This window comes from Haplochromis burtoni, unplaced genomic scaffold (genome assembly GCF_018398535.1).
Source record: "Haplochromis burtoni strain Fernald_Lab_line unplaced genomic scaffold, NCSU_Asbu1 Contig_188, whole genome shotgun sequence".
In the NCBI taxonomy this organism is placed as follows: Eukaryota; Metazoa; Chordata; class Actinopteri; order Cichliformes; family Cichlidae; genus Haplochromis; species Haplochromis burtoni.
The window spans coordinates 782,624-790,449 of NW_024582549.1; the positions used below are offsets into that span (position 1 = coordinate 782,624).

The window sequence follows — 7,826 nt, forward strand, 5'->3', positions numbered from 1 at the left end:
CACACACACACACACACACACACACACACACACACACACACACACACACACACACACACGAGCTCTGAGGAAAAATAAAATTTTGAGGGAAGACTATAAATTGAGCACAAATTGTGCAAGGAGTGATTTATAACCAGCAGAGAGGTACTGGGTGTGTATTTCTGAGTTTATGTGGTTTTATGCGCTTCAGTGCCAGTAAACTTAGCTGGCTTTCTGTTAGCCATGTGCATTGGTTTGATTCTGTCCTACATCCGACACTCATTTTAACACAGCTGAACTCACAGTAAATTTTTTCTCATTTAAAAATATCTGTTATTGTTGTCGGACAACAGAAAAACTAAAACACAGACACTGACAGGCACTGTTAAAGACTGAGCTCTTTAGGGAGTAAATTAGTTATACTAGAGGCATATATCATGGCTAAAACAAACAAACAAAAATCAGAATTGTATTTTGGACCAAAACGTGAAATATACATTTAGGGGACATCTGGAACTATATTAATATTTCTTGAAGTGGCCTTTATAATCTGAACTGAATGCGGTAAATGGTTTCAAATTACTCTTAGGGATACTATATGTAATATTTGTATGGACAATGTTTCACTTCAACAATTAAATATTCCTCAATTTTTACTTTTCTGAGCGCTTTCTTACTTTTAGACTTATCGACAAGTCTCATTTCTTCTCCTTAAGAAAAAGAAGAGAGAGAAAAAAAAGATCCGTAGTTTGAACCCAGTTCAGCTGAAGAGAATGAAGAAAACTGACTGGGGTACCACCAACTGCCAACATGATGGGAACAAAAAGTCAGTTGAAAGTTACGTTATCATTTACTGGATTAACATTTTTGCCTAAAAAGTGCTTCAAATCCAGTTTCTACATTAAACACACACACGCTCACACACTAAAATCTTTCTCATCATGTTCAACCTATAAATTGTAGTTTTAAATTAAGAAGCACTGATCAGATCTTGGAAGAATAAGGGAAACAACCTCATTTACTGTATAGCTCAATGTGTGACAATTTAGCTGTAAAACAGTGAATCCTGTCACGCTCCATTCAATGACATCATGATAGTGCTACTTACTTTAAGCTGTCCTACAACCATACTCAAGATGCAGCTGTCTGGAGTTGGCTGATGGTCCTGCGCCGTTATACTATGCGCTATTTTCTGAAATGGGAGACTCTGGTCCAAACAGATAATGAAGATACACAAGAGAAAGATTAATACAGGTATATCAGGCAGTGAAAACATTTACTTAAGATGTGTCTGAAGTATTCCAAACTATTTTGATATAAATGTTACATATAGAGATTTGATAATCACTACAGCTATGTACATTAGCCATCTTGTTTTAATGATCACATATCACAGTTTAACCTGGTTTCTAGTGTGCATGAGCTTACACTGCCACTACACATCTCACTTAAGCCACCAACCACCTGTTGCATGCATGTGACCTCTGTATAAGACAATAGGTTAGCAAATGTACTCACAGCGAGTTTCTCGACAATTGCTCTTTTTCCCTGGTACTGCTGTCCTTCCCACGTAAGGCATGATGCATCGATCTGTGTAGACAGTGGGAAAGAGTGATCAGCACAAAAGTGGAAGAGGATGTAATGTGCAGATGAAAACCCACATCATGACTCAGCAGATTCCTTAAAACATCATCAATTAGACACTGACATGTACAGTTTAAAATCACAGATTGTTACAACCAACGTAATTATTTTGTCAGGGTTTTTGGGCTGCGTTGATGTTGAAAAGTGCCTTATGTAAATGCTTTGATTCATAAAACGGAACCTGCACAATCATTTTAATAAGTAGGTTTGTTTAATGACTTTTCCTTTTTGAGACCTTTTTTCCCCAAATCAGGAATGTGAACACAGCACATAGAAAAAGACTCATTTTCCTACTCATTAAATCACTCATAGAATGAGTGCCCTGAGGGCCATATAATGACACAAGGGCTAAAGCTAGGGGTTACTCAATGTTCTGATTATTGAATAATACCTGTACAATGTATAGACAAGACTGCTTATTTTTGTTTCAAGACAGATTTTATTATATACAAACCAATTTCATCATAAAAATAAAAACATTTTCAACAGAAGTTCCACACATTTGAAAAGATGGAGTCAAAGAACACAAAATGTGACAGTTTCTGTCAACTAAACTAAGAACTTATTGACAAGCTGTTTACCTTTGTGCTTTTGGCAGCACATTGTAATTATATAATCACAAGTTCTCAACTATAGAGGGAAAAAAATTTCAATCCAAAGATCCATGGCTTGCAAATGTGCATGGTATGTGCGAGTGAAAACAACATGCTTCCAAATAATAATCATCATGACCACAAGCATCATCACAACTTCAGGAGTAAGTCTGACAATGCAAGGCTGATGTCCAGACCTGCTCGATTATCAAAATCCAGATATATTCTGGTCAATATTGGACAATTATTCACTGGCTCTAGAAACTTTTACACCTTTATGTTTTAAAATGCTTCCTAACAGTGAATTCCCTTAAACTGGAAATGTATTTCATGTGTGCATATTAAAAAAAAGTGAACTAAACAAAACATGCTACTACGTAGACAGGAGGGATTTGGGGTAAAAATCAACACAAAAACGAAGGACTTTTTAGAAAACACTTTTCTTTTCATTAACCATGTTTTCTGAATCAGTCTTGTCGCATTGTTTAGAACTAAATGACAGCAAAACTGAGGCTATTTTATTCAGCCCCCCCAGCCCCACAAACATCTTCACTGAGTTACTTGTTCATTTATCCAGATATGTCGATGCTGTCATTAAAAATCTTGGTGCTTTAATTCCCTTAACTTTTAACAATCAAATCAGGAATTCTGTCAAAAGCTGCTTGACAACATTCACCAACTGAGAACCATCACTAAACGAAAACTAGTTTTGTATCTAAAGAACTAAAGCGTTATCCATGCCTTTCCCACCTCTCAGCTGGACTACTGCAATTCCCTGTGTGTAGGATTGCCCAATTGCACTTTCTTTCATTTACAGATGGTTCAAAGCGCAGCTGCTCATCTCATAAGAGTGAGCAAAGCTGTTTTAGCTAAGCTGCCCTGGCAACCTGCAAAGTTTTAAATATATTTAAACATTATTTGTTTTAAAGCCCTCTGTGGATTAGCTCAACAAATATATTACAGATCTTTTAACTCCACATCACGTCACTGAGGTCATCATCACAATAACTTCTCTTGGTGTCCTTTTCTCACATAAAAACTAAAAACGACCAAAACTTTGCAAATAGGCTCTCGAACTGTCTGCCACTTCTATTTATTTATTTTATTTATTTTTTAACTGTTGTCTGACATATTTCTCAATTATAAATTTTAATATGTTCCCTGTCTGTTATGCAAGCTGTGTTTGTAATTGTAAAACACTTTAAAATGTGCCATATACATAAAGTGACCTGACTGGACAATACCTAAATCATTAGGATTATAAACTCAAAATTAAGGAAAGTGAGATTATTACAGCAAAAGTTTACTCATAAACACCTAAATAAGACAAGTCCAACTCACATATATAGATCCCAGTTGTGATCTGTCAGAGTCAAACATCTGATAGTAGTGCTGCACAAAGCTGGATCCTATCTGCTCCCACAAAGGCTGGTCCACCATCCTGAATCACCCTGCAACTCACACTGAGCGTGTGGGAGAGAGCGAATCAGACAAACGTAATGAGATAAGAAAAGGGGCAATTCATAGAAAAAACAACAACAACAGCACCACCAGCAGCAGCAGCCTCCCACTTATATCAAAACTAATTTATAGTCACCAGATGTCAACATAAGCTTCAGATTTCTGAAAAAACTCTTGGACAGCCCTCACTACCATAATTCAAGACAGTATTCTGGGATGTTTTATAGAATCAAGCTCTTAAAGCAGCAAACAGTACAATAAACTGTACAGTACACACATTGTTTTGATTTCTGTTTTTTTTGTTGTTTTTTTTAAAGAAAAATATGTTTTTAAAGACTCCAAAAAAATAGCATATAGATCCCATTTCATTGAGAAAAATAAATGTTAAAATTACTTAACTGAATAAGCCAAAGTATATTTTAGTGCAACGGATCCCTCCGCTCGGGTGACACTGACAGCCCAAGTCATGTGCTCCCACATAACGATACACGGCTGCTACTGGAACAATCCGACCGCTCTGCACATTAGCAGTAGACTGCGAGCAGCATACCCCGAATTGCGACCACACATAAGTTGTTCAGGGCCCCCGTAAATATAGTCAGAAGTAAAGGGGGATTGAGGAAATATGAGCAAGTAACGTTAATGTACGGAAAAGCTAATTTTTAACTACTTAACTCTAGCTAACTAGCTACTGCTAGCTTGTGTCATGTTTGCTAATGTTGACTCAGCCTGTGCTAGCACAGACAGTTCACATACGTAGCATGTCTCCTCGCCAGCCAATGTTAGGCGTCAGATAAATTATATTTCCAGGCGTTAGCTGATCGGCCAGCTGGTAGTGGCCTGTTCACCAGTTGCTAAAAATACCCCGTCTGCTTTGAGTGTTCATACCTCTTGCGGGCCCGCGCGTACAGCTCTGGAACACCGAAGCAGCTACTCTACATAGGCGTGTCCACCGTTAGCCCCAAACCGGCCAATAGCAACCGATTTAACAACTTATACCGCCTCGGGCTTTTTCGAATGTCAGATTAAACTAGTGCTTTTTGTTTTCGAACATGTTTCCATTCACTATTTTGTAAGGGGGCACCATAAAAACTAGTAATAAAAACTTACCTCTTACGCCGAGGCCGGCTGCACGATCGCACAGTGCAATGTCTGCTCCGCTACGAGGGTACGTACAAAAAGCCGTAAAAGGCCCGATGCATTATGGGGATTGTAGTATGCTCAATTTTCTTGTCTGTCGCCTTTTACATAATACAGCCACATTCTGATACATACTATATTCAGAAGTGTGTCATGTCATTTATGATTGTGTAAACTGCTTGCTTTTATGTTGCTTTTATTATTCTACTGTGTACAGTGTCTTTGAGTGTTCTGAAAGGCGCTTTCAAATAAAATGTATTATGATTATTATTATGATTATTATTATGATTATTATTATTATGTCCAAATCACACGTTTTGATGATTTCTGAAGTGAAAAAACCAAGAAAAACCCATGGAGTAAGAGACAATAAAAATGGTAAGTCAAAAATGGTTTTATTTTATTTGATGCACAAAGATTAAATGTGCTACAGTCACGACTGTCCAGCAAGAACACTTACATTACATTACATTTGCTTTTAAAATTACATCAAATTGCAGCACAAAACAGATTTAGTCATTTGTAACTTGTGCCTTCATTGTTCTCTTAGGTTAGGTTGCTGAGTCCACCAGACTGAGAAAAAAGGCATAAGCAAGGCTTTTTACCCAAACACGATTTATTTCTGCAGTCAACAGCAGTAAAGACCACCGCAAATAGATCCACAAACCGACACACCCTGGTTTGGTAAAAACATCAATTCAATTCAAAATTTATTTGTATAGCACATTTAAAAACAACAGAGTTGACCAAAGTGCTTCACAATCGGTTAAAAACACTTGTTTTAAACCGATTGTGATAGAGAAACAAATATAAATAAATTAGAAACAAATACAGGTAAATAAGAAGACAGTGAATTAACAATAAAAACATAAAACAGGCCTGATGGTACTCATACTGAACTTGAATTAAAAGCCAAAGTAAAAAAGTGAGTTTTAAGATGCGATTTAAAAGACTGAATAGACGAAGTACGAATCTCCTCTGGCAGATTATTCCAGAGTCTGGGTGCTGCTACTGCGAAGGCCCGATCTCTATGCTTCAATTGAGACCTTGGTTGTGCTAAGAGCATCTGGCTAGAAGATCTCAGTGCTCTTTGGGAGTCATACATGTTGAGGAGTTCATTGAAATAACTAGGCGCCATATTATTTAAAACTTTAAAAGTAAGTACACGAATCTTAAAATCAATACGATATTTTACAGGGAGCCAGTGTAAATTTGCTAAAACTGGAGTGATGTGTTCCTACATTCTAACACCTGTTAAAAGACGTGCAGCGGCATTTTGGACTAACTGCAAGCGATGAAGAAGTGAGTGTTGAAGACCCAAATAGAGAGAATTGCAGTAGTCCAGTCTAGAGATGATGAAGGCATGAATAAGTGTTTCTAGGTCTCTTAGGAAGATAAGGCTTAGCTTTGGCAATTTCACGTAACCAATAAAAACTTGTTTTCACAACTGTGGACACTTGCTTCTCTAATTTAGAGGAGCTATCTAAAAACACTCTGAGATTCCTTACAGTGTGAGAAAGATGAGAAGCAAGAGGACTGAGGGTATCAGTTAACTTGTTCAAAGGGGCATGAGTTCCAAAAACCATAACTTCAGTCATATTTTCATTTAGTGTAAGAAAATTCTGTGTTAACCAGTCTTTAACATCATGTAAACAGTTAAGCAAAGGCTGCAGTGGGACAGAGACACCCAGTTTCAAAGGGAAGTAAATTTGGATGTCATGAGCATAACAATGAAAGGGAATGTTGTATTTCCTAAAAATAGATCCCAAAGGCAGCATGTATAAGGAGAACAGAGTTGGACCCAAAACAGACCCCCGTGGCACACCACAACACATAGGGGCAGAGGAAGAGGAGTATTGCCCAATTTTAATAGAAAATGACCTCTCTGATAAATATGATTTAAAACAAGATAAAACCGTACCTTTTAGACCAACTATGTGTTCAACTGTGTCAAAGGCGGCAGTCAAATCTAAAAGGAGTAAAACAACAGAGCAACCTGAGTCTACAGTTAAAAGAAGAGCATTAAAAACTCGTAAAAGCGCAGTCTCAGTACTTCAGTACTGTGACGAGATTTAAAACCAGACTGGAACACTTCACAAATGCCCCGAGTGTGTAAAAAGGTCTGAAGTTGCTTGAAAACAACTTTTTCCAAAATTTTGGACATAAAAGACAGTTTAGAAATTGGCCTGAAGTTAGAAAGCACATTTGGATCAAGATTTTTCTTCTTAATAATGGGTTGCACAACAGCATGTTTGAAAACAGCTGGTACACAACCTGATGACACTGAAGTATTTCAAATAAAATACCAGGCCCAATGACATGAAGAGTTTCTTTAAGGAGGAGAGAAGGAAGAATATCTTGTGGGGAATTAGACTGTCTTAAGTGATCAAGTACTTCCTTCAATGCAGAAAAGGTTAAAAACTGCTGAAAAACAACCGAGGTGAATCTAGGTCTAACACTGCCTGTGAATGCAGTGCAGTTAGTGATTCAAAAACTTTTCACAATGTGCAAAGAAATCATAGGAACAGTGGCACAGGGGTTAATCACAGAATTAAAAATATTAAAAAGAACTCGGGGCTTATGACAGTTGGTAGAAATTACACCGGATAGGAAAGCAGATTTTGCAGCTTTAACAGTTTTCTGATATTTTGTTAAGCAGTCATGCAGGATGCCCAAAGACACCTGGAGCTTGTCTTTTTTCCATTTTTTCTCTGCACATCGGCGTTCGCGTCTGAGAGCGCAGGTGGTTTCATTCAGCCAAGCGGGTGGTTTTATCAGACCTACATTGCACAAAATAGGTTTAGATAGATAGACCTTATTTGTACAGTCAATCAAAAGGCATTTAAATGCACACTTGATGAATACCACTGACACAGAAATAAATAAATGTATTTTCCTACTATTTTAGTTAATTTCTATCTATCTATCTATCTATCTATCTATCTATCTATCTATCTATCTATCTATCTATCTATCTATCTATCTATCTATCTATCTATCTATCTATCT

At 37.2% G+C, this 7,826-nt stretch overlaps 1 protein-coding gene across 2 annotated transcripts in view; it reads right to left on the reverse strand.

Annotated features, from left to right (window-relative positions):
* The window catches only part of nutf2 (nuclear transport factor 2), an 8,081-nt gene extending 3,185 nt beyond the window's left edge, over positions 1–4,896 (reverse strand). The window contains exons 1-4 of one of the 2 annotated variants that reach the window (XM_005935015.3): positions 4,788–4,896; positions 3,558–3,679; positions 1,498–1,569; positions 1,088–1,186 (exon numbers count right to left, since the gene is read on the reverse strand). In XM_005935015.3, the coding sequence (XP_005935077.1) occupies positions 1,088–1,186; positions 1,498–1,569; positions 3,558–3,656 (270 nt within the window). In that variant the 5' untranslated portion in view covers positions 3,657–3,679; positions 4,788–4,896. Of the gene's footprint in view, positions 1–1,087; positions 1,187–1,497; positions 1,570–3,557; positions 3,680–4,565; positions 4,760–4,787 lie in introns of those variants that run through there. The other variant, XM_005935016.3, reaches the window with a different exon arrangement.
* Between the last annotated feature and the right edge of the window lie 2,930 nt (positions 4,897–7,826).